General features: G+C 37.0%; 2 protein-coding genes across 4 annotated transcripts; one reads left to right on the top strand and one right to left on the bottom strand.

The window, feature by feature from the left end:
• The first annotated feature begins 11 nt into the window (after positions 1-11).
• pacsin1b (protein kinase C and casein kinase substrate in neurons 1b) lies at positions 12-12,996 on the top strand. Of its 2 annotated transcripts, none has more exons than XM_033965926.2 (10): positions 12-137; positions 8,391-8,507; positions 9,685-9,841; positions 9,919-10,154; positions 10,329-10,484; positions 11,129-11,304; positions 11,386-11,506; positions 11,597-11,721; positions 11,838-12,034; positions 12,565-12,996. In XM_033965926.2, exons 2-10 carry the CDS (start codon positions 8,448-8,450, stop codon positions 12,672-12,674), a joined length of 1,338 nt encoding a protein of 445 aa, XP_033821817.1. In that variant the 5' UTR covers positions 12-137; positions 8,391-8,447; the 3' UTR covers positions 12,675-12,996. The 2 variants fall into 2 exon arrangements, with proteins under 2 accessions (XP_033821817.1, XP_055078172.1); XM_055222197.1 differs by lacking the exon at positions 12-137 and adding an exon at positions 6,483-6,679.
• Positions 12,997-18,054: 5,058 nt separating this feature from the next.
• On the bottom strand, positions 18,055-23,435 carry LOC117371162 (SAM pointed domain-containing Ets transcription factor). 2 transcript variants are annotated; one of them, XM_033966787.1, is made up of 6 exons: positions 23,210-23,435; positions 20,182-20,635; positions 19,366-19,563; positions 19,222-19,263; positions 18,831-18,965; positions 18,055-18,742 (listed from the first exon to the last, which is right to left on the bottom strand). In XM_033966787.1, exons 2-6 carry the CDS (start codon positions 20,624-20,626, stop codon positions 18,564-18,566), a joined length of 999 nt encoding a protein of 332 aa, XP_033822678.1. In that variant the 5' UTR covers positions 20,627-20,635; positions 23,210-23,435; the 3' UTR covers positions 18,055-18,563. The 2 variants fall into 2 exon arrangements, with proteins under 2 accessions (XP_033822678.1, XP_055077753.1); XM_055221778.1 differs by lacking the exon at positions 19,222-19,263.
• Positions 23,436-24,798: the final 1,363 nt, after the last annotated feature.

Below are 24,798 nucleotides of genomic sequence, written 5' to 3'. Positions count from 1 at the left end.
GGATATCTCTTGACTGTCCCCGTCCTTACCCCATCTGCTGATCCATTACTGGCGGCACAACAGACAGGGTTGTTCGGGAGGACAATGATCGTGTTTTGAAGCTACCCAGAGGTAGTGGGATTAATCATTTCCATTAGGTATGGTGTTTTTGTTTTGTTTGTTTTTTTAATCCAAAATACCTTATCAGGACTTTATATCGTTTATATTCATGGTGCATCCCGATTCGCTTTGCTGTCGCTGTAACGTTACCGGCGTGATTAGGGGGACTGGTAATCACCTTTCAAGACACGTTTTCCTTCTCTGAAAAACGGGTGAAATTAGTACATACATTTATGTTTAGGATAAATATTCGTGCTATTAATAGGATTCATTTTCGCCAATATGGTTCGCTCGCGGTCTGTGGATGAGCGGGCAGGACCTGAGCTGAACCTTTGCCAGTCTGTGAACATCAAGTACTTTGCAAAGCTTGGATTTGTGACAGCAAAGCCGTTGCCTTTATCAAATATGTGAACGTCTATTTCATGCTGAGTGTTAGTTATGCGTGCACTGTGTAGCACTGTGCAGCATAGTGTGAGCACGGGGAGCCAGTTGTCTGCAGAGGTGAAGTAGCAGATGACTGAGGGGGATATGGTCGTTCCCTTGGGAAGAGGCCTGAGCTTCTAAAGCACATTTCTTTGATTTGTCACAGAGGAGCAGCTGGTGGTTTGGGGTCTGAGATACTGTGGCCTATACCCATTACGTATACTGCCGTCAGGTTGTCTCTGTCCACGGTTCTGAACCGGTCTTGGGGTGACAGACTCATCCCCACCATTTAATACATGCATTAGATTAAATGTTGGTAAAAGGCTCCCATGGTTCGTCTCACTTATATAAGATTATTGGAAAGTTGTGCCATTTCACATTTACTATCCCTATGTAGCAACCCATTCACAAGCAAATTCCCCAAACTGGCAAAATTCATATAGTCCTTTAGGATGCACATTTGTTTTAATTAATATTATCTAAGAAAATGTCCTGTTCATAGTCTTATTGTTGTGTTATTGATTCACATTAATATGCATATGTTCAGAGTCTCCAGTGAGTGATTACTTTACTTAAATTACATGGTATTTAAATTGTGGCCATTTTTAAAGTATGTCTAATTAAAGATGGAAATGACAGTTATTGCAGATATGTATATTACCTTCAAATCTAAGTGCACTTTATTGGTAAAACGGATTAGTCTTTGTTACCCTTTGTTGCTGTCTAACATGATTTACATTTCCGATCTGATTCTCTCATAACCTCAACATTCGAATTAGAGCTATCATGATGAGCTTTTAGTGCCTCTGTCAATGCTATAAGTGGTTCATTCTGTCCTCTGCAGGCTTGTGCTATTTTTCTGTGCATGTTGCGATTCATTGGTACGCGTGGAGTGGCAGAGTTGGAGTTTTGGCCCATGCTGAGTAACAGGAGCCGAGAATAGGATCCTCGCTGGGGATCAGAGCAGAAACGCAGGCCGTGTTCCCTCAAAGGCCCATGGGACTGCGTTCTTAGACAGACAGTGACCTTTAGAAGCACGAGCAAATCGAAGCTCTGTAAGAACAAACTGCAGTATGATTTGAACTTATGTATTATCTTTTTTAAATTTTTATTTTATTATAATATAAAGCTGAGTTCTCATTTAGAGTAATAGAAATAGTGAAAGCTGCAGTTTACCCATTGAGATCTAGTGAGTAATTTTAAACTGGAAAATACCAAAGATTCTGACCCATATTAATGACAGATGACAGCTTGGTCAGTCTGACTCATTCACTGCAACAGTAGCTCCCATCTCCCATAAGTTCTACAAGTTGTAACTCTTGTAGCTGTACACTGCTCACAACTACAGTACAGTATATCTCCGGGCTAAATGTGTTATGACAGGTCAGGAGTAATGCCATTTCCAGAGGGGCACCAGGTTAACATCTATAAACAACACAGCAGTAGTGAAGTCATAGAGCTGTCTATTGAGTGTTGTGAGAGGAGTAGTCAACAGCAAAGTTATTCAAATTCTGTGCCCTGTTCAAGTTCTACAGTGTCAAGTTTCCAGCATGATTATTTGTATTATTATTTTTTATTATTTTTTATTTTGAAACCATAGGCATTGGGGATATTGATAAAAATGAATTTCTCAAAGTGTTTGTATTATCTTGATGGCAATTATGACAATCAAATAAGAATGCTAAAACGTACCTGAAAATGTCTTGGTTTAGGTTCATGTATCACGTCACATTTAGTGCAGAAAAATCACTGTTTGGATAATTACTGAAAGTTCCTGTTTAACCAGCTGTATTTGCAGCTTTTATAGATATATTTCATCTTTCAATATTCCAAACATTTGTCATATTATCCATTCTATGATATATTTCTCACTTATAATTGACAGTAGTCTGAAATATGTTAAGGTAGATATTATGGAGGATAAGCCATTTATTTTGTTGCTTTCTAAGTGGTCCAGTAGCATTTTCCTTACTGCATGGCCGAATCTGCTTTGGACAAATGCATGTATAGCTCTTAAAGCTATTAGCACTGTGTTGAGTTTCAGCTGGACAAGGCTCAATGCACACTCACACACTTACACTCATACACACTCTCATACACACACACACACATCACCAGAAGCAGCACCAGGGCACAAGTTATTGATTACAAACCAATCAGAACAGAGGGCTCCCCACGCATCACCTTTCTCAAGATAATCTATTGAATTCATTAATTCATTATGAACTAAGTGTGGGGAATGGTGATGACTAAATATATGATTAAGGTTGCACTTTACTGTCCCTTTATGGAAATTTGTCCTCTGCATTTGATAATGGCGCTGGGGCATCCTGTCAGGAGCAGTGGGACCCATCTTCAGATCATGAGATAGGCTTAATCAGGATTTGGAGGATTGCATGTTGTTGCATGTTTTGGGTTGGTGGGGGAAACCTGAGTGTCTGGAGGAAACTCACCCAGACACAGAGAGAAACATACACACCCCACACAGAAAGGCCCTTTCCTCTAGTATGCCACCAGGTTTATGAAATCAGTCTTTCTGATTGAGTGACACTAAAAGCACTTTTTGGTTACATTCAGGTTCCCATTTTTTGGAGTATAAATATACTGTGTGGCATGACATTGTATTGACATTTTATGTCAATAATGCCTGAAACCAGAAAAGTTTTCTTGGAGCTTTCACATATTGGCAGTGGTGAGCAAGTGAAATATTTAGCAATGTGATGTTGCTGCCTTTGTTGTTTGTTGTGAAAATGAGTGCTGCATTTTTTGTAGTATTGAAGTTAAATACCAGTTTTTCACAAATTGGTTTCCATTTTCTTGGACAATTTTCAAGTTTTTCTTGTTTCAGGATTAATAATTAGCATACATACAATCAGTAATCCACAGCAGCTCAATGTAATGCTTTGGAACCATTTCTTTTTTTTTCTTCTTCTTCTTCTTCTTCTTTAATGAAAGTAGATATATTGATCTGTTCTGAAAAATCAGAAAAAAGGTTCTGTTCAAATAATTCCCCAACAATGATGATGATACACCATCGTGTCATGTCATGACAATGCCCTGCAGATCAAACTGGATGGGTCTGTCTCTGGATCACAATCCTTTTCTCCAATAAAGCGGATGTTGTGAAATCACAGCACAAAAACACAGCCAGTGATTAGATTGGAGCAGGAAGATGAGCAGACTTGCCATACTATGTGTTCTTTCTGTCTCTGCACGGGGGTCGTAAATTACTTCCTGCAATAATGGGATGTTACACAGGGGTCAGATAAAGGGACTCCATTGGGAGAAACCTGATTAGATAGTACGCAGATGGCACACGCTGATGTTTGTGGATGGTTTGTTTCTCCATTGAAACTGGGATCATGGTAGTTGTTTTGGGAATTACATAATCCACATAAAATATATCATAGTGTTGTGTAATAAATGTTTATTAATTTTCAATAAATGCAAACCACTAATGCTATGTTGACGCACCTGTACTTTGAATAAATAAGACAAGCCAAACTGTTAAACATAAAACATAACCGATAAACTGCTCAATTGTTTGTGTTTATCTTTATCTCATCACTCAGTAGTTTGATCCTTATTATAAGCCTATTTTTGGTGCCGAAGCCCATCCTCTTTTTCTGTTGGCTAATTATTGGCTAATTATGTGCTCTCATAGGTCAAAGTTCGCCTCTGCAGTTCATATCAAAAAGGCGTGCTGTGGTGTGTATGACACATCTGAGCAGTTACTGTTCCTCGGCTTCAAGTCCATTCATTTGGGAAATATTAAAGGAGACAAAAAAGGGCCAAGCAGGTTGGAGGAATTTTCTGCTCTACGTGTAATTTATCTCTGTTTTTGTGCAATGTGATCATGAAAGGATTTTAAAGACACCAATGGGGTTTCTCATCAGTTCTACTGTTGACACTGATTTGAAAAAGAAAATTTGAAATTCTTTTAGCAGATAGTCAGAATCAGACTTACTTTTGTTTGGGCTACCTGCAAGCAACCCTTTTTGTATGTATGTGCGATTTAGTGATTTTAAAACAAAAGAAAAAAGATTATTATTATTATTAGTAGTAGTAGAATGATAAGGATTGTTTGCTATTATTATTTAAAGGTTATATCTTTATTGTAATTGTGAAACTCTACAATTACAATAAAAAGATGTAATTCTAGAGTTTCATTCCTACAACTTTTTGTCCAGTTGACACATTTGATTTTTTTCTTTTACTAGTTACATCTTAGTGTGTATATTTAGAATAATTTTAGCTTTTAATCAGTTTAGATATACTGTACTTGAATACTAAAAAGCTGATTAAACTGTTGATCTGACACGAGTGATAGTAAGATTACAAACTGACCTTTTCACCACATTGAGCTATGAAGAGCAGCCTTGTATTCTGACAGATAAGGAAGAGGGTATGAGGGGAAGGCCCAAGGTGACGTGTTTTGTAATGTGAATTTTTTTTTTTTTTTTCAATATAAGATATGCTCATATACTATTGTTGAAAACTGATACAGCCTCAATTCAGAATACACATCTCCATTTCCTATGCTTAGTGTCAAAGATGTCATTTACCCTAAGAAAGATTATTTTTTATTACTTTTGAATCAGACTTTTATAGTTATAGTATACAAAAAATACAATAACCGTAACAGAGGAGCCTGTCCATGTGAGAACAGTTGGTCATCTTTCTATCTGTTTACACTGCAGTTTGAATTATTCATGAATGAGACACTAATGCTCAGCTAAATGTGAGGAGGCCATCCAAAGCAGTTTGTCCAATGAGAGAAACATTGGTCTGGCATTTGATGTGATCCAAATCTTATCTATGGTCTCAACTATTCTAGTTTATTTTGGTGGGATCTGGATTTGGAATGGGCGATTGATCTGTCTCAGTGTTGATGCATCACTGAGGGTAGGAAAGGGATTCTGCTGGTTTATTTTTGAACTAATACCATCAGGGCACTTCTGGCAGAAGTAGAGGCTTCATGCCATTGTTGGCTGGATAAAATTAAAAGGAGGGTATGTAGACTTTTTATTTCAGAAAGCCGAATGAGCCTCACAAGAGTTTCTTATTTTGGTTGCCAGTTCCAATGCCTAAATACAGTTGGTTTAAACATAAATCATTAAGTAGTGCTAGTGCAGCTTCTACAGCTCAGTGAGTGAATCCTTGAGGACCTTTCAGTTGAGGCATGGATGGTCTGTCCTTGTACTGGGAATAAGCTAAATTTGTGTCCTCAATATGCAGGTTAAGACACGGTAATCACAGGTACAGTTTGTAGTTTACTACTTTTAAAAAACGTAGACAACACAGGCTAAAAGTTAAATTTTACCATTTAGTTGTAACGTTTTAATCTTCATTGAATAAGTGTTTCTTCACCTGTTTCTTCACTCAGCTGTCTGTGGTCACATCACATGTCACTGACTTTACAGACGTGACTTCCATTCTGATTGTTCTAGTTTTCATATTTGCATTTGCATTTTAGTAGAGGAAAACAATGTTGCTTCTTTCCTCTAACTCCAAGCCCATTTAATATCCTTACTAGAATTATTTGAGTTAAATCTTTTAATTCATTCTACATTCTGTCCACATTGACATTATGTCCTGTCTACTTATTAATATTGTTTATGGCTTGTACGTCAACACCGGTGAGCTATTGTTTAACTTTGTGCACCTAACCTAACCTTATCTACCTGTATCATGTGACCACTCCCCATTACATCATAGGAATGTAAATTCTTGGAGTATTATCATTTATTGTGTATGGCTTCCTCTTTAACAAAAACATTTCTGACTGATTTCATATCTATTTTGCCTTTGGTATCAAGTTATTTTCTTATATGTTTTTATTTTAAACGTTGCTTTTAAGAACACATTGAACAGGCAGACTCCATACCACCTCCTGTTATTCCATCCCCACGTCTCGCTCCATCCCCCTCCCCTCCTCTCCTGCTTCTGCTCTTTGCTCTGTTCTCCTTCATAACACCACCAGATTATTTGCACACCCATACTGTCTGGATATCCCTGTCAAATCTCATCTATCCCACAGTGAGGAAGTGGTCTGGACAAGAGTAGATTGTCGTGATGATGAGAGGACCCCACGAGTGTCTGTTAGCTTTAGCCTTAGCTGCTTCTGCTGGGCCACATTATTGATGGAGCTCTGGGGGTAAGCTTTTGTTGTTGTTGAAGTGGGGAACTGCCCCTCTCAAACCTTTTGTCTGTATGGGAGGGTTCAAATATTGGCTCATAGTGCATTTTGGTGCTGGGCGAAATGATTTAGACTTTGCTAATCATATATTTTTATTAATGAAACTGTATCTTATTTTACTCAGTTTTTGTGCTTCTTTTGGTGGTCTTCTGGCTGTTATACCAGTCCAAATCTAATGCATGACTATATTCATGGGTTTCAAGTTATGGCAATGCTCCTTTGTTGAACTGGCACTTAAGTAATTCAAATCATATCATGTCTTTTTACGGGGAAAAGGTCCTCACAAAATCCTTCAAATCAGAAAGAAATTATTTACCTGAAACCCATGAATAGCATGCCACATCTCTAATGTGATTTTTGAGTTATTCCTTCTCTAAGGAGCAGAAGTTGGTTGTAAAATGCTGCGTAGTGTTTGCTTTATTTCATTGCTCCTCCACTAGCTACACACGAGGTCCCCAGAACAAAAGCCCCCTCTTGGCATGTAGCTAATGGATTAACCAAGCATGATAAACACCCACTTCTATCCAGCTCACACTCCCTCGGCTGCATCCAGACCATTGCTGTTGGGAACGGAAGCTTTTTGAATATATCTCTTAGATAAACTGCATACTTTGGACGTTTATCATTATTCTTTATTTATTAGTATTTTGCCTTTTGCCAAAATGTGGCTTTGATCTACCAGATAATGTTTGACCTAAATATCCATACATTTCCTCTATACCCCTCCCTCTGACCTACAATCAAGTATCATCCCTTCTGTTTTTGCACTCATTTTACTTTTACTAATATGCACCTGTAATGTACACATAAACTTAAAAGATATTGTGCATTATTTCATGTTATTGTATATATCTCACGTTGTATTTTTTCTGTTATTGTGTTACTGATTATCATTTATAATTACATATTCTGAAAGGCAACAGACTGATTTCTTTGACTTCCACTGTAAAGTATTGCAGTTGGAAGCAAGCCAACACGTTGTTGTTGTTTTTTTTGCATATTAGATTTGTTTGCATGACTTTGGATGTGCTAATGCTAATGCTTCGGTTAAGGGAAGATTTGTGGCTGTTGAGTAAAACAATACTCAGATGTAGTTTAAAGGTGTCAGCTTGTGTTTTGAGAGATAGGACATCTAGATTTGACATGACCACTTTTACAGAGAGGCCCTTAATCTTTGCATTATGCATTCGGCATTCTAATCTTTCCTGCATACATTTATTTATTTATTTTTTTTGTATTGAACTGTACTGTTTACCGGCTGGGGTTTGATTTTCGAAAGGCCAACACTCACTGGTTTCAAATTATGAGCGGAAATGTGATGCAAAACCTCACACTTAATAGTCAGCTCATCAATAACAACACCCCACTCCGAATCTAATGGTCTGTATTGACATTTAGAAGAACAGCCATCTCTGTTTGGAGCTGGCTTTTCAAATACAAGAGAGAGAAAATATGCCTAAAGGGAAGTCGAACCCTGTCTCTCTTTAAAAGCCAGTTATTTATTGATGAAGTCATTTCTGAGCTATGATGATGGAGACCCAAATGAACCAACCACACTAAAAGCTATTGCCTTATATAATACAAACAAGGTCTATCCCTAAAGAGATATTACTAATGTTACCTATGTATCTGTAAGTAGGAGTGTGTTAGTCCTGTCCATGTCTTTCAGTGCATGAGGACCCTTCTCTCTGCTACAGCCTGAAGTGACTCTGCCAAAGCTGGGACCATGTCTGGAGGTTACGACGAGACTGCGAGTCAGGAGGAGACCAGCGACAGCTTCTGGGAGGTGAGCCATGACCAAGACATGCAAAATTTGAGTGATCATTAAGATACACTAGTCTTTCTCCGATTTGTATTCCTACTATACATACAGGTACTTTAATTGTTAAGTTGATTAATAGGTTGATGATTTTTTTAGCTTACCAAGTTTTATAATAGATGACTCATTATTTGGGAGTGAATCATGAGTTTAATCTCCCTTATATACATACACTGGTTTCTAGTACTTTTCTGTAGAAATCAGGTTCAGATGACTATTTGTACCCATAACTAGATTTGCTTTGCAGCATTTTTCAGGTTGATTATTATATACAGGGTAATATTTTTACTGTCACCACTATAAGAATGCACCTGCTATTCTTCCGTCTCGAGCCCAGGCCTTGTTTTCAAAATCAGCTCGAGCAGCAACGGTGCCCAGCTCTCACAAACAGTCACTACATCAGCGTCAGTCTCTGCATTAGGGCAGAGGCTGCTGCAGTGCTGCCAGCTATTGCTGACTCTGCTCACTGCTGCAGCACTATAACACAGCCAGCATGTGGACAGTATGATGTGCCTCTCATTCACTGGGCTTTGAGGGATGCTCTGTCATTTAGTGGGTGGAATATACATTATAGTAAACATCTATTGCACAATGTCCTTTTATTGTGTCCCAGCGGCCTGTTGTCTTTCCAGGCAGAGCTAACATTTTCCTGGGAGGCGGCTGATACTGTAAATTATATGACATTAACCACACAGCCTTTGCTGCATATCTCCACACACAGGGAAGGCCCTCTCCCTGTAGACGTTTCAGTTGCAACTGTGGGCAGCAAATGTGTCCCTTTAAGAATTTCACTTTAAAATTGTTACATAACAGGATAAATTTATAATATTTATTTTTCATGATTTTGCTTTAGTATAGTATTATAGTAGCTTATCAGTACCTATTCTACACTTCACAGTTAACTATGGGTGGCATCTTTATGCTGTTTTCAAAAAGAATCTTTCAAAGTCATTAAACATATTTAACCATTTTAAGTTAAAGTTAATAATACTAAACTCTAATAATTTTATTCAATGGGACACATTTCTGTGACAGGACACTTGGGACACATCATTTAATTTTATGGTCACACATTTTAATGACCATGATGAGTCCAGTTTTGTTTATTCTAAGTTGATAAAATGCTTATTGACTTCACCACCAGGTTGGAAACTACAAGCGAACAGTAAAGAGAATCGACGATGGTCACAGGCTCTGCAATGACCTCATGAATTGTATTCAGGAGCGTGCCAAAATAGAGAAGGCCTATGCACAGCAGCTAACTGAATGGTCTAAAAGATGGAGACTGCTGGTAGAAAAGGGTAAGCAGCGTTTACTAAAAATTAAAACTTTATACGTTAAATACTTTAAAATCACAAATCCTTGTTTCTTAATTCAGGTCCGCAGTATGGCACCGTGGAGCGCGCCTGGGTAGGAGTGATGGCAGAGGCAGAGAAGGTCAGCGAGCTTCACCAGGAAGTGAAAAACAACCTTATCAATGAGGATTTTGAAAAAGTGAAAAACTGGCAAAAAGACTCCTATCACAAGCAAATGATGGGCGGATTCAAGGAAACCAAAGAGGCAGACGAGGGCTTTAAAAAGGCCCAGAAACCCTGGGCCAAGAAGCTCAAAGAGGTAAACTAATGAGCAGCTATCTGTAACACACGCAAATATATATATATATATATATATATATATATATATATATATATATATATATATATATATATATATATATATATATATATATATATATATATATATATATATATATACATACATGCTAAGCTATTTATTCTGCCTCGTTAGTTAGAAACTGCCAAGAAATCCTACCATATGGCCTGCAAAGAGGAAAAGCTGGCATCCACAAGAGAGGCCAACAGTAAAGGAGAGGCCTCAGTCACAGCCGACCAGCAGAAGAAACTTCAAGAGAAAGTGGAAAAATGTAAACAAGATTCACAGAAGGTGGGGACTAAAAACATGTATTCTTTGTACCTGTTTAAAGTACACATAAGCTTCACTTTCACTTTCAGTGTGAATAAGAATTTTGTCTTATAATGTTGCTTAATAGATGCCAGTGTGCTTAATTGAACTCTGGTCCTTGAACCCCTTGACCTTCATGTTTTATCAGTGTTTTTTTCTGTTTTATGACTGAACTGTTACAAGACATACCGTTAAGGATATAGATAATATATTTTTATTGTGGCCATACCTGCTTGTGGTGGCACAGATTGGTAGCCTTACTTCTGTCAATATATCTCAGGGCAGCTGTGGCTACAGTAGAACACCCAGTACTGTGTGTATGATTAATGCAATGTAAAATGCTTTGAGTGCTTTGAAAAGCACTATATAAATCCAATGCATTATTATTATTATTATTATTATTGATGACCAAAATAGGTGTCATATAAGATATAGGAGATGGTATTCTTTACAGCTATATGCCTGTACTATAGATGCTTGAAATAAGTCTGCATGTACTTTATTAAATGTTTACAGGCTTTATGTTTTATAATAATTAACTGAAAGCTTGAAACAATTCAAAAATAAATCTCTTGTTTAGCAGTAATTCCTGACCAGGCTTGTAAGTGTTACAGTGTGTATTTTAGGCCAAGGACAAGTATGAGAAAGCTCTGGATGAGCTGAACAAGTGCACACCTCAGTACATGGAGAACATGGAGCAGGTGTTTGGACAGTGTCAGCAATTTGAGGAGAAGAGACTGGCCTTCATCAGGGAAGTGCTACTAGACGTCAAACGACATCTCAACCTCACAGAGAACCAAAGGTACACAATACTTTCAGATGATCAGCAATTTTTCATATGCTCATTGCTGATTTAACGTGTCTCCTGTGTAAATGTCTTCAGTTATTCTACAGTCTATCGTGACCTTGAACGCACTATTACATCAGCAAGCCCACAAGAAGATCTGAAGTGGTTTAGTAGTAACCATGGTCCTGACATGCATATGAACTGGCCACAGTTTGAGGTACAAACTAGGACAGAATATTTTTTTCATATTTTTTGGTGTTTGAAGTTTCAATATCCCGCTTTAATATTAAACTTTCTTTGATTTTAGGAGTACAACCCAGACTTGACCCACAGCATCACAAAGAAGGAGAAATCAAAGAAAGGCACTGATGGTGTCACTCTTACAAATGTCTCACATGGAGTGAACCATGCTCAGGCAGGAGACAGAGGAAGGTGTGTCACTCTCACAACATTTACACTTAATGCTGCTGTCTTTTATTGTTGGAGAAATGCTCTCAAGAGTACTTGAGTGGTAACTTAAGTGGAAATAATTGTACTGTACTTTTCAGCGTTAGCAGTTATGAGAAGAACCAGGCGTACACAGGCTCCACTGAGTGGTCAGACGAGGACCAGACAGCCCCTAACTCTGGTAACGACACAAACGGAGGAACAAACCCGTTTGATGAGGACGTGAGCAAAGGAGTGAGGGTCCGAGCGCTGTACGACTACGAGGGTCAAGAGCAGGATGAGCTGAGCTTCAAAGCAGGTTTCTAGGCAATAATAATTTGATCATGAACACATGGGCGATATGGTGAAAATATTCATTCATGCATTCATTCATCATTCATTTGGTAATTTGCAATTTTGGTAAAATTGCCATATAATGATCTCCAATTTTCTCTTGAATACAGCTCTATACTTAAAGACACTTTTCTCATCCGCACCTCCAATTGTTTAGCCTTAAAAATGCTGTGAGAGAGAAAGAGAGAGGCAGATTTAACCAATTGAAGCAGATGACTTTAGTTACCTCTTAGTCAGTATAAATATATACATATTTACATGCATCGTGATAAAATCTAAATTGTGATGTGGCTCCAAGAAAATCATGATAAGAGATATTTCTGCATATCGCCCACCAATATGAATACATATTCCACATAATGGATGCCATGTTGATAGAATAATATATGTAATTGACTTCACACGCCACTATCTTGATTGATATTGAAGAGTGATCATGTTTGCTTTTTGTAATATGCAAAGTTTGGTCCTGACCTACTTGTGTGTGTTGTACAGGTGATGAGCTGACGAAGCTGGAGGATGAGGATGAACAGGGTTGGTGTAAAGGTCGTCTAGACAGCGGTCAGCAGGGTCTTTATCCAGCCAACTACGTGGAGTTGATCTGACCCTACTGTTGAGAAAGGACTGAAGCCTCCAGTGACACTGCACATTGCCAGGGACTTGACTGCAGAACCTCCTCTTCTGTCCAGCACAGTGAGCTGTCTTCACATCTCACACAAGAACACATTGTATTTGAGGGCATCTTCAAATACTGCAGCTTAAACTAATTGAATTTGTGTGTAGCTGTATTGAATTTACATATGCCATATCTTTGTATTGTTTTAGCATTTGATGGATATGGTATTGTTCCTGGATAGCAAGAAAGAGCTATGCATTTTGCCTTCATGTATATATTTGCATTTTTTAACAGTTCAGATGCTGTACAGTCATTACCCCATTGACTGCTTCTTTCTTTGTGAATCATTTTTATGTTTAGATTTAGCAGAGCAACATTTTACAAAGAATAGTAATATATTTTAATTGTAACATGAAAAGGTAGATACCACTTCAGTGTTTTTTTCTATTAAATATGATGCTAATGTTTCGCTTCATACTGCTGTATATGTAATTGAAACAGCTGATTTTAAAGTAAAACAAAAATGCACCACTTTATCTGGCTACTGGTGTATTGGCATAAATCTGTTAAAGGTGCACTTTCTAACTTTTGGATGGTCCACTATCAACTCCATGGCGATGTTTTTGTTTTGCTCGGAATGTTTCACAGTATGGCATTAAAAGTATCCTAGCTTTATTGCTCAACAGTTATTTACCAGACCTGTAACTTGGCTTGAGGACATCACTTGCTTGTTTTCATGAAGATAGTATGTTTAATAAAGCCGTACTATGGGACAGAGCAAGGTAATATCTCCATGGAAAAATGCAGGTGATGGGCCTTTCACCAGAAAAGTTACATAGTGCACCTCAGTTATCATATTTAACAAGAAATATAGAATTGTCTTGTCGCCCTCTTTAAAACCTTGAACCTTACTTTCTATCTTTCTATCAAACTTTCTTTCTATATTTTGTGAATAGTTTTATTTTCTCCACAGCAATCCATTAATTTATCATTTCTATGCGAGATAAAAAGACAGCTCTACGTAGACCAACCTCCAAAGCCTCTCTTAATATGGATATTTGTTTACATGACCTTGGCCTCCTCACTCTGTAAACAACTATGTGCCTATTTTTGCTTACCATCACTTCTGACTGTGCTAACACTCTGAAATGTAAACTCTCTTGTATAGGCCTTGTCTATGGACTGTTTACGATGAGTTACATTATGTGGCTCGGCTTTATCAAGCTTGCCGTTCCTATCTGTGAGTATGTGCATGTTAAGCTCTCATACCTGCCTTCTTCTGCAGCCAGGCAATGCATGGCAGCCATTTGTTATTACTGAGCAAATACTGACACAGACCAATCCTTAAACAATGCGACTACTTACTGAAGTGAATAAGATATATTATATTTGAATTTAAGCATATGTTAGCTTGTGGTACATTTCAAGCAAATAGTTACTCAAGTTAGTGTCTGAGAGGCAGGAAAACTGGGTAGTGTAGGAGCAAGGATTTCAGCATGTTTGAGAAAATTTCATATTGAGATAGCAAGACTACTACTTCAAACTAGTGTTGTCAAGGTACTGGAATTTCAAAGTCAATTTTGATATGAATGGAAAGACTCAGTATTCATCCTGTTGTCTGTATTAGTTTATTTAATTATACAATGTAAAACTTCTCCTATTCCAAAAAAAATGTTATATGATTTATTTTCAGTTTCAGGTTAGTATTTAGTTTCATTATTAGTTTTAGCATTGATTAGTATCTGAGTATTGATTATTTTTTAAAACCCTATATCAAAACTGAAAGTTGTCTGTACACTCCAATGAGTACGGTAGCTAATGTTTTTACACTGCTTCCTGTGAGTATGGAGCTGCATATTAGGCTGGAGATCTTTGTTATACCTCAGTGGAAGTCCAATAATGTAATTAAAATGTGCAATATTAATTGTATAAGAGTGAGAAGTCCTATGATAAATGAGATTGGTCTGTTGCTCCTGGTAACCGCAGGTGTTAGTGAAAACTATACCTCAAGCAAACACTGCACAAAAAGCAGAAAGACGATCTGTGTCTGAAATATTGATGAGACTGCACATTCATTTTTTATAAGATCCGGGAAGGAGGTTTTTTTCTCTGTATTTTGTTTTTACAATATAACTTATTTTTCATAAATTAGAGTTAGAGTTGTAATGCCTTAGCAAAAATTTAACACCGAACATATAGCTGTGAAAGCTATTTTAAAAAATAATATATCGGCTCCTGTACCTTGTTTGGCTGTGTTACCACTGTGAAACTAATGTGACACAGGCCATGGACTTCAAATCTTTGAAAACTGCTCAAAATGCTCTGCTTTTTCTGTCTGTACATGTACGACATTTAAGTACAAGAGGGCGTTCTCTTTTTTTGCATTGTGTTGTACATTTCCAAACTGTAGTGCCTGTCCATCTGCAAAAATAAAAAAATGTCATCTGAAAAAATTGTGTTTCAATTGTGGGACAGTAGCATTAATTATCCCTTAACATCACTTATCAAGGTCTACCAATAGAGGGCAGTGTTAACTTAATTTCTAGAAGTTGCTACACACGTCTAAAGAATGTATAAATAACAAAACATAACTGACAAAAATGGACTGTACATGGATACTATGGAAGTTCTGGTATAATTATAATAACAGATGTCTTATGGTATATGCAACGGAAAACATGTTCTTTATGCAAATGAGTGAAAACAAATGAGCTATCAATCTTAATAACAGGCTTACTTTCCCTGTGGATGTAAATCCAAACAGCGGGTTTGAAGGAAGTTGGTGAGGTACAACAATGACCTCTCAGATAACAAACAAACTGCTTACACGTCACATTTACCCTCAGTAATCCAATACTCAATATATTGAATTGCAAGTATAATTGCAAAACCAAAAGAACTAATGCGTTTAGTCTCAGTGGGGTATCAGCAATAGTTTCTGTAATTCCAGGCCAACATGTCTATATTTATTTATTTTTCTCTTAAAAGAAGTAGAGATTGATATCTGCCGATATTTGCTATATCCATGTTAAACTTTGCGCACTGGAAAAAGAATAAAAATGACAAAAGCAAAATTATAAATATAAGTAGATAAGTAGTTCATTGAAGCGCAGACAACAAATAATGTTTCCTCCTTCACATTATGTATTATAAAATTACATACAGCAGGGTTGAATCAAATTAAACCCAATCCAATTATATATAAATATATATATATATATATATATATATATATATATATATATATATATATATATATATATATATATATACACACACACACGCACACACACACATACACCCACACACACACACACACACACACATGTTTGAACACCAGAAGTTTCATGTAGTTTCATGTATGCTTTTTTTTTTTTTTTTCATCTCACTGTCTGACAGGAAATCAAACTAAACCTTTTTTGTTGTTGTTTTTATCAAAATTATTTCTATTTGCAAAATGCCAGAATAATGAAAGAAGGATAGACAATTTTTCATTACTTTCTTCAAAGTCAGAAGTTTACATATGTTTCATTAGTATTTGGTACCATTGCCTTTAAACTGTATGACTTGGGTCAAATATTTTGAATATACTTCCACAGATTCCTCCTGACAGAACTGGTATAACTGAGCCAAGTTTGTTGTTTGCCTTGCTTGTTTGCCTTTTCAGGTATGTCCATAAATTGTCAAGAGGACTGAAATCAAGGCTTTGTAATGGTCACTCCAAAACATTGACTTTGTTATCCTTAAGCCACTTTGTAACCAGTTTGACAGTGTGCTTTGTGTCGCTGTCCATTTGGAAGACCCATTTGTGCCCAGGCTTTAACTTTAACTGGTTGATGTCTTGAGATGTTGCTTCAGTATTTCCACATAATGTTCTTTTCTCATGATGCCATCTATTTTGTGAAGTGCACCAGTCCCTCCTGCAGCAAAACAACTCCACAACATGATGCTGCCACCGTTGTATTTCACACTGGGGATGGTGTTCTCAGACTTGTTTCCCCCTTTTTCCTCCAAATGTAATGATGCTCATTTTGCCCAACAGTTAATTTTTTGTTTCATCAGACCACAGGACATGTCTCCAAAAATTAAGGTCTTTGTCCCTGTGTGATTTGCAAACTGTAATATGGCTTTTTTATGTTTCTTTTGGAGTAATGTCTTCTTCTTGGCAGAATGGCCTTTCAGCCCATGTCAGTACAGTACTTGTTTCACTGTGGATAATGACACACTCTTACCAGCTTCAGCAGCATCTTCATGAGGTCTTTTGCGTTTGTTCTTGGGTTCATATGTACAGTTTGGACCAAAACACATTCATCTCTGGAAGACAGAACCTTCATGAGCAGTATGATGGCAGGACATTCTCATGGGCGTTATACTTGTGTATAATCGTTTGAACAGATGAATGTGGCACCGTCAAGAATCTAGAGATTGCACCAAGGATAAACCAGACTTGTGCAAGTCCACATTTCTCTTCTTGGCTGATTTCTTTTGACTTGAAACCATGTTGTTACACAAATAAGCAGTGTGTTTCAAGTGTACTTCAGATACATTTACACGTGTGTCTCTATACAAGTGTGTCAATAAACCTATCAGAAGCTTCCAAAGACATGACATCATCATCTGGGTTTTCCCAGATTGTTTAAATGCATAGTAATCTTACTGTAAGTAAACTTCTGATTTTGAAAAAAGTAATGATATATATATATATATATATATATATATATATATATATATATATATATATATATATATATATATATATATATATATATATATATATATTAGGAAAGTGCCCTGTTTTGTGGTGGTTGATGGGAGAGTGTTTTTATCAGTGAGGACCAAACCCAAAAAGGAAGCAACCTAATAATCATAGCCCCAATTCTAAAGAAGAAAAACCGGTTTCCTAAACAAACGGATATCATGGTTGAGATGTAATGGAGAGATAAAAACAAATGGCCGTGGGCAATACTGCCACTCTGATGTCACAGTAATTACCTCTCTTGATGTAATGACTGAGGGAAAGTTAAGGTTTACCCAAGGGAAATAAAGAATCAGAAAGGCAGTATTTTTTACCTGTGTTGTTATGTTTGTACTTCTCCTAAAATAGCTTAATTGTTTTATATATGCACAGGAAAGCCCTAACCCCTTCATCTCCATGCCAGGAAAATTCAACCATAAAGCTCTAACTGGGCTAGTTTTGTACACTACAATAATGGGTCATCATAGTGCAGAAAACTAGCACTGTGAACACAAATATATATTAACAAGCTAAAGAAAAGATAAATTTAGTTAAATTTTTAAAGTGTATATTTTGATTCAGCACATAAGTAATACGTATGTTAAGATATATATTTTATTTGGATTGATTTGATGGATTATATATAAAACATACATGTTTTAATTTATGTGTATTAAATCTATATAACACAATATATGCATAATTACTTTGAACTACATTATTCACTTGCCCACAGTGTTTAAATTGATTGTTGTTGCACAACAACAACCAGGGACGTCTGGGGTAAAGGGTACTGTTTTCCAGGGCCCAGTGCAGAGAGGGGCTCTTCACAAAATCTGTAATGCCATTTTCAAATAGAGAACATGTAATACGGACGGGCCCACCAAGATTATTTGTACCCAGGGTCCAGAATTTTTTACTACACCCCTGATTACAACTATGATTGAAAACATATTCAGCCAAAGCCATTACAAAGTATTGGTACACAAGTATAGGTCGGTGTTACTTCAGACCCATCTTTGGTCTATTTGCAATGTCTTTTTATTTTATAATATACTATACAGTATATATTGCAGTATGTTTGGGTTGGTCAGTGCATTCTTGGTCTCTCTCCTCATAGTCTTTCACTTTGTACCTCATCTCTCACACTGGGTGGACAAACTGGTATACCAGTCTCTGGGACACGTCTGGTTTGCGGATGATGCCCTTCTTGTAGTACTGGCGGATGGAGCGGCTTAGCTTGTCATAGTTCATGGCCGGTCTGTTCTTCCGAAGGCCCCAGAGTCTGGCCACGTGAGCGGAGTCTTCTATTTTGAAAATACCTGGTTTAAGGTAGTCACATTATATTATATAACAGTATAACAGCATTTTGTCATGAAAAAATATGTTATATAGATTTGGTTGTTGTACCTTTTTCTTTGTTTAGCCAGCGGATACAACGTCCATAGTTGTGTGGTTTTAAAAGAAGTTCCTTAAGAAACTGCCACAGATGAATGGGCTGTCCTGAAGAGGAAGAGTCTGCCTCAGACCACAGTCCCGCAGTGACTGTTGGAGAGAAATGACACATCTTTTACTAATGACATGTTACAAAAAGACTAATAGTGTGTAGAGGTTTTAAGTTACACATGTGATATTCTGTTATAATTACTAACACTATTGGTTAGTTTCACAACATTTGAAAAAGACAACCGTAATTATTGCTTAGTAAAAATGTTCATGTTTATCTTATGATAAACAGGAACATTTTTTTTGTCTCAGCATAAAAAACATCTACTTGACCAGAAAGACTAGAGATATACACCTTTGGTTTCTGTCACTGTGCATCGTTCTTTCATCCAAGCAGCTGTATGCAAAATAGACAATTACAAAATAATTAAAGATATTACAATATAACTAAATGATATAATTACTGGTAAAGGTTAATCATAATACAGGTGTTTCATACCTGACTTCCAAATATCCAGATGAGCGTGTAGAGTGTCTCCACAGTGGGGGGATCGCTGTCGAAACTCCTCTTCACTCATATCGCAGAGGTCTTTCCCCGACAGCTCTTGGAAAACTTTTCCTGCGTGAGGCAACCTATAGAGGTGCTCTGTCCACAACAGCCACTTCTGAACATGACTGGAATTCCACTCAAAGGGGTCTGTTAGAGAAAGGGAAATATAAACCATGAGAGTTCTTCCAGCTGCACCATGACTAGGACTGGGTTATTACAGTAATTAAGACTATATGGTGTTTGAAAAGCAAACCTATCCGTACATGATGATTATCAGAAGACATGCCCAGGGTGTGCATGCATTTATGACATGGAGAGGTGCACAATGCCAATTGCTTTCTCTGTTGACTTTAGCAGCAACGGGGACCTCACCCTTAAGACTTGTGTACACATCTATTGGCAGAGCCATCACTGTTATAGAGCAGCAGAGCGCATGCAAAGGTCAGGATTACACAGATCCTGGTGCTGACAAATATGGCTGTCGTCAGGAGAATAAGATTGAAGAGAACAGTTGCATTTCTTAATACTCCAGTCGAGATAAATTCTGTTGCTTGTGCTCCACCACATAAAACCTATTTTTGGCTATTCCTCCCACATCTGTAACATCATAAAATAATAACAAATACAATAATAATAATAAAATCATACATAAAATAAAAGGTCTGATGTTGTGAAAGATATGTATGTTCATAAAATGTTTGACTGCCTGATAATATAATTTGAAAGGTAAAAGTGCTCACTGGACTAGAAGAGCATGAAGATTACCTGGATTGATGTTGAGAAGTTTGCAGGCTGTTTCGATGTCTTTGAGTACTTCGCCTACCACCATGCTCTGCACTTGCTCCAGTGAGCGGTCCTCTTCCTGCTCCTCTATACCACAGGGGGACAGTCCCTGCTCCTGACTGTCAATGATGGGACACTGTTCGGGCTCATCTCTCAGCTCCAGCAAAGGCATGGGTGCTGCTGAGGTCGGAGATGCTTCAGACACTTTGGCCAAACAGTGAGTGTCCTGTGTGAGTAGCATGTCGAAGCAGGACAGGTACAGACTTGGTATACTGGTATGCTCCGCACTGTTCATACTGGCTTTGGTCTTGTCCAAGTCCCATCCAGGGCATCTGGTACGATCCAACTGACAGAGGGAGTCGCCTGTCAATGCCATCCGGGGTCGATACAGTGAGTCGTCTGGTAAACTTCTGACAGAATTTGACATAACTGCCACCTAAGAAAAAAGACAAGAATTTATTTTGTATCAAGTTGTTCTTTTAAGTTCACTATGCCATGCGTAGGTGTGACGCCACAACAGCAATGACTAAAACTGAGTGAGTATGTCTTGCTTCTCCTCTAGAATCCCAAAGCTTAAAAGAGGTACTTGGGCAATGACCCTTAAGAAAGTTATAGCACACCCAGAGTTTAAAGGCAAAATGAATCTCCCTCAATCTCTTATTTAAGGGTCATTTCCCCAGAATAGCTTAACTCTCCGGGGAAGCTAACTCGTATTGAGAGCCTGAACCAGCTCGGCCACCTGCATGCACTTTCAAGGTAGTGAGCCCACAGCCTTATGTCTCCACTGTCAGCTGGGGGCTTTTTAATAAAATTCAAGTTAGATAATGTTGTGTGATCTACTTTTAAATGTCAAGGAGATATGCTGCTTTATGGACATTTATGGGAGTGCAACAAGTGTTGTAATCTCAGGGTAAACTGGCAGTATATGTACCTGCCACAGGTGGCATATGGGAAGGCACATGGCTGAATAACACTGGGTTATCAGCAATAGACAGTAAAAGTGATTTAGACTCACAAAACACATGTTCAAGATGAGCAACTAAAGATAAAAAAAAATAAGTTATTGCCTTCAGAAGAAAAAGTTATAAACAGTACAGTATCTTGCATTCATTTAGTCATCACAATACTTAACAATCCAATATGATGCACTTTCATTATGTACTGGTATGTAAAAGTAAAAGTCTGTTTAAATCATCTGAGTGTCCGGCAACTTTGAATAAGTTATCTGAGTTGCTTCTCACAAAGATCTCACTTCTGGTCTTTGGTGCTTTACCCCCCACTGCAAAACCTCACCCAATCTGCTTTTATCTCCAAGTTTCTCGTAACTGCAGTCTACACTTTCTTTGCCTACACCAGGAGTCAGATGAAAAGCCAGTGGTATTCCAGCCCGGCTGTGGTGTGTCAACTTCACTCTGTAACAGCTTGCACTAAGCCCATTAGTAAGGCAAATTTAGCCATATTACCCTTTTCCAAAAGGAAGAGGGGGCATAAGAAAGAGACATGAACACACACCCCCACAGAGAAGGATTAAGGAAGTGACTGATCTCTAAATGAGTTTGGTCAAGACGATGATATTCATTTTAGCGGTATTAGAGCTGCACCATTTACTCAGCAGAGTCAGACTTTGACAACAAGGGAAAGGAACCCTGGGAGAAATTTTTCACTTTCATTTGGCATCTGGATCAGATTATTTGATCAGAGATATTTTCATATCAAGAGTAACTTGAGCAAATTATCACAATTAATGAATTAATTGAAATAATTTCACTTACTCAATATTGAGCAAAATATGTTATTATTATGTCCACCATAAAAGAAGATTATGATTTTTTATTTTTTTATTGGGAGGTTATATAATATTATGTTGCCCATCATTAGACTTAAGTTATGTGTATACCTAATAGATTTTTATTTTTTTCAAATGTTGAAATTAAATTTCAGTTATAAAATGTGAATATCATAAAATAGGATAATGGATTTTGTATGCTTTGTATTTTGTTCCTTTGATAATAAATGTATAAAATAGAAAATAAATAAATAAATAAAAATGTAAAACTAAGCTTATAACATTTATCATTACTGCTGAAATAGTTTGCGTCAGAAGCCAGTGTTTATTAGGTTAAGTTAATAAGTAGTGACGACCCAAAAGTCTGCTACATCACAAATGCATTCAATCCAACATAGACAGGTCGTGTGAGGGTTTGGAGAGAGGCTCCAGACTCAGAGTGACCAGCGCCTTCAGAAAGCCTTGGTTGATAAGTATGTTCATCATGTACATGCATGACTGTTTATCGTGTCAAAAGGAGATTTTTTTTTTTCTTTCATATTGATACTCGTGGGAATAAGGATGTGAGCACAAAAACCCAATGGCCCTGCTAAAATTAAATGGATACAACATTATAAGTTAAAGGGTTCATTCAATTTGCATAGGTTTTGGCTTGTTGGCTTTTGCCCAAAAGGTTTACTCTTTTGGTCAAAGAACTGTAAAATTTTTGTTTGATGAAAAGACATAATATAATATCACATTTATAGTTAGATGAAAGTGAAGCTTGTTTTCACTTTTTTTATATGTTTTTATTTGTTTAATCATGTAGCCAACTAAATTTTTCATTTTTTTCATGAAAATGATAATTGCTTATTTTTGTACTAAATCTTTACAAAAAACCAACGTAGAACACCTTAGTACAGTTTTTCTAAAAGGCCCACCCTACATAAGACAAGCCTCTTTGCTACATATAGTGACAGATTAGATTAAATCATGATGCATTTGTGTAAAATTAGAACACATATCAAAATTGTTGAATTTAGTCACAGAAGAATAAAACAGGTTAAATATCAACTATTCAACAATGATTCTGAGGCAACAACATTTTATGTTTGGAAAAGTAGATTACCACAATTTATCACTATCATAAGACTGAAAGAGACCTAAATCTTAGCCATTATGTTGAACTCCCTCATGCAATTACCCACAGTTCAAGGACATTATCAAAACATGTGTGACTCTTACCAATGAGAGGATGGTCTGGTGGGGAGGTGAAAATGTTTGATCCTGTGTCACACTCCACCAGTGTCCAACACAAAATGCACTAGTGCTGAAGTCTGTGCTGGGACTGGGGCCCTCCTAGACTCCCTGGAGGACAATCCAACTTAGCCTATGCACACAGCCTAAAGCACAACTGCAAACTGATCTCCAAGTGAAAGCACCTGCTGGAGGTGTGTTCAAGGCAGCAGCAGCACTGTGGCAGGGTAAAGGAATTTCACCAGCATCCATCCACTGCAATTTGTATTTATAGGGCTCTAATGTTTACTTATGCACATCAGGCATGATTGTGTTACAGCTAATTAATCCCTCCTTCAACAACCAGTTTGACTCAGCAGCATGTGAGTGGCTATTGTAATATATAAGAAAGGATGGGGTAGATAATAAGTTTGGCACATGTTAGGCATATACCGCTTAATTAAAAATAAATAAATTAATTAATTAACCATCAAACTAGAATATTGTTGTCAATACAAAAATAAAAAAGAAACTTGCTTAGTTCCCACACAGCTGTAAGAAGAATTTAATCTCATTTGGAAAATTGTTGAAATATATTTTATTCTATTTTATAAATTTAGTTTGATGCTGACTAAACACAGGCTAGCCCAAATATCATTGGTATCATATGGATCGTTTAGAAACTAATTGTAGGCCTATTATTTATTATTTCAAATAACACAAAATGACAAAATGTTTGACTAACTTATTTAATTTACACAAAACTGTGATCGATATTTGTTTTAATCTTTTTGACATAATATGTTTTTGGGTTACATCACTAAATGTAACGAGCAAAAGTTTGACTAAAATACTTTCCACTTATCTCATGATATCTGTGATTCTTACTAACAAGTTAACTCTGCCACTCTATAAGATTCAAACGTTGATTTTTATAGTGAATTATTATTACTGTTAAAATGCAGGGATTCAGTTAACACTATCTCTAGATTTACCGATTGTGTGCATTTTACTGGTGGGTTAGTGTAGCTAACAATTGAAGGTCTTGTACAGCTGTTTTAGTGCCTTTGTTGCATGCAAATTAAGCTATAGATATAATTGAATATAATTGAACTTTCTTGCAATCAAAGACAATAATTTATATTTATTTTATGTGCCTGCTATGAGCATCACTTCAAATGTTTTTATTTATATGTTGAGTTTTTTTTAGTTTTTTTTTTTTTCCCCTTTCTTAACCAAACCCAAACATTTGCATAGCCTCTTACTTTTCACTTTGCACTCTAGTGGCTTTGTCATGACTGAAAGACAGTTATCTTAAAGAAGGTAACAGGTTAAGAACACAAAGCTTCTGTAGCTTAAACTTACAAGTGATGACGTGCAGTTCACTTGGTAAACAGACCCACCTTAAAGCATCTTCAGTAAATATCAGGAGCCCTCTGTATTCTTTTTGTTCAGTGAATACTTCACTTTGTGAAGTCATTGCAAAGCTGATAAACTGATGAGAAGATAGGCTTCTTGCATATCAGCTGTTATTGGGAAACTTAATGAAAAGATACTTTCTCAACAGTGCATAACTGTACACAACATACTGAGGCATC

The sequence above is a fragment of the Periophthalmus magnuspinnatus genome, chromosome 5, assembly GCF_009829125.3.
Source record: "Periophthalmus magnuspinnatus isolate fPerMag1 chromosome 5, fPerMag1.2.pri, whole genome shotgun sequence".
Classification (NCBI taxonomy): Eukaryota; Metazoa; Chordata; class Actinopteri; order Gobiiformes; family Gobiidae; genus Periophthalmus; species Periophthalmus magnuspinnatus.
This window is presented reverse-complemented; position numbering and strand designations above follow the sequence as displayed.

Excerpts from the sequence above, each read along its gene's own strand:
- pacsin1b (XM_033965926.2), top strand. The coding sequence starts at position 8,448 with ATGTCTGGAGGTTACGACGAGACTGCGAGTCAGGAGGAGACCAGCGAC. Across the intron at positions 10,485-11,128 it reads GTAAACAAGATTCACAGAAG|GCCAAGGACAAGTATGAGAA; the intron begins GTGGGGACTAAA and ends TGTGTATTTTAG. Across the intron at positions 12,035-12,564 it reads TGAGCTGAGCTTCAAAGCAG|GTGATGAGCTGACGAAGCTG; the intron begins GTTTCTAGGCAA and ends TGTGTTGTACAG.
- LOC117371162 (XM_033966787.1), bottom strand. The coding sequence starts at position 20,626 with ATGTCAAATTCTGTCAGAAGTTTACCAGACGACTCACTGTATCGACCC. Across the intron at positions 18,966-19,221 it reads CACAGTGACAGAAACCAAAG|TCACTGCGGGACTGTGGTCT; the intron begins GTGTATATCTCT and ends TCTCTCCAACAG. Across the intron at positions 18,743-18,830 it reads CTGGCTAAACAAAGAAAAAG|GTATTTTCAAAATAGAAGAC; the intron begins GTACAACAACCA and ends ACCTTAAACCAG.